The following is a 1,929-nucleotide window of genomic DNA, read 5'->3' on the forward strand; positions in this document are numbered from 1 at the left end:
AAAGAAATTGGACAGATGGAGCTCAAAAGATCAGCTATGTTACTGCCGACACTGGATGGTGTGGCTTAGATCTCTATTGGTGCAGCTGTGCTTTCTAATAGTTTTTCTCTATTGGGAAAACCCGAGGGAGGGAGAGTTTGCTGCCTCATACCAGTCACCTCCCCAAATTAGGGAAAGGGCAAGGTCCCAAACCTGGACCTGCAGTCTGAGTGCCTGTGCTGCCCACATGGAGGGAGAGCTGACTTACCCAGTCCTCACAGAAAGGTATTGGGCTGGGCATGCTGCAATGGGTCGTTCCAAACGCACCAATCAGAGACGACTTCCTCCCGCCTGGAGTGAGGGGGAGGGGTGCCTGGGAGCCCCAAGGGCTGGTGGGGCAGGTGACTGACTTGACAGGTGCTTCTCCACGTCAGTTTCCCAGAGGCCACCATTTCTCCTTCTTACGTTGTATTAGGTTACTTAATTAGAAACAAAAACACTTTTTTTTTGCTTCTTTGGCTGAGACTAGCTGCTGCAGGCTTGCTCAGCACTTAGCCCGGAGCTTCGTGCTTGTGGAGATGCCACCTTTTAGCCTCTTCAGCTGACAGTAGCCGCTGCGGGCCTCTGGTCAGCCTGCAGGCCTCCTCTACATCCTCTCAGTGACTCCTCCCCACTGGCTGGTGGGCTGCCCAGGGTTTGCAGGGCTGGGCCACTCTGCGTCCTTCTTCCCCTAGGAATTTGGCATTCAGCACCCTTAGCAGCCCTCCTTGCACAGTTTTTAGTTGGCATTTTAGATGTTTTCTAGTTGCTTCAAAGATGGCACTTCTGCTCTGTGTTTCTCTGGGGTTGGTGGATTTCAAAAGAGATGGCATAACATTAAATGACTAAATCTGTGTTGGGTCAGTAATATTAATTTCAGGGATATGGATAGTAACACTAGGACTGGAGCTTGTCTCATTTGCCAGGTGGCTTTCAGGTTATTTGGGAGGTCAACAGACACTAATACATTCATTTCTCATAACCGTGACACTGAAATACACTTTTGTGCTAATTATTACCTCTTTCTGCAGTTGTCCCTCACATTACTGATGCTGTCCAGGAGTGGGTTATGAATCAAGCCATGGTGCCTGTGGATGGTCATAAGGAAGAGCCCCAAATATGCGTTATTGAGGCAAGCATGGAACTTTATTTCTTTATAAGTTTGTATCCTTATGAGTTAAAAAAACACTTTTTTTAATATGGAACTACTGAGATTTTTATTTTATTTGTTAATTTTTTTGTCCGCACCCTGTGGACATGTGGGATCTTAGTTCCCCAACCATGGGTCAGACCTGCGCCCTCTGCCATGGAAGCAGGAAGTCTTAACCCTTAATGGTTGGACTGCCAGGGAAGTCCCTTCCTTATGGGTTTTTAAGCAGCTGATCTTCCTTCATTCAAGGAATGTGAATAGATGGTATCATGTATGCTGGACACCCAGCTAGGAGGTAGGATTACAGCATGGAGCAATATAGATGGTCTTTGCTCTTTTGGTCACAAGTCAGTGGGCGAGATTGGCTTAAACTGGATGAGTATTCCTGGGGTGGGCATGCACCAGTCTGTAAGTGGGGACCAAACAGTTGCAGAATGCATTCTACTCAGTGCTATTTGCAAAATGCTTTGAAAGTAAAGATGGAGTTAGGGAAGTCCAACTGTAGAGGTAATTTGGAGGTGAGAAGTGAGTATTAGCTGTTTAAAGAAAGAGCATAGTATTTTTACTTGCCACGTGTTCACTGCTTCCCTTCCTCTCAGTGTTCAGAATGAGAATAACATCCATGTACTCCTTATCTAAATGTCAGTTGATCTAACTGCCAGGCAGGAGAGGAGAATAATGAACATTTTTTGTATCTTAGAGGCAGACTGCCCAAGTTCAAATTTCTATCATGGCCCCCAAACAGTGTTTGGCTTAGTGGT

General features: G+C 46.3%; 1 protein-coding gene across 1 annotated transcript in view; it reads left to right on the forward strand.

Moving 5' to 3' along the window:
* CTPS2 (CTP synthase 2) overlaps nt 1-1,929 on the forward strand; it is a 37,016-nt gene that overhangs the window by 8,909 nt on the left and 26,178 nt on the right. Inside the window, exon 3 of the mRNA XM_010830628.1 lies at nt 1,050-1,150. Within this exon, the coding sequence (XP_010828930.1) occupies nt 1,050-1,150 (101 nt within the window). The remainder of the gene's footprint in view (nt 1-1,049; nt 1,151-1,929) is intronic.

Source organism: Bison bison, unplaced genomic scaffold (assembly GCF_000754665.1).
Source record: "Bison bison bison isolate TAMUID 2011002044 unplaced genomic scaffold, Bison_UMD1.0 scf7180017864518, whole genome shotgun sequence".
In the NCBI taxonomy this organism is placed as follows: domain Eukaryota; kingdom Metazoa; phylum Chordata; class Mammalia; order Artiodactyla; family Bovidae; genus Bison; species Bison bison.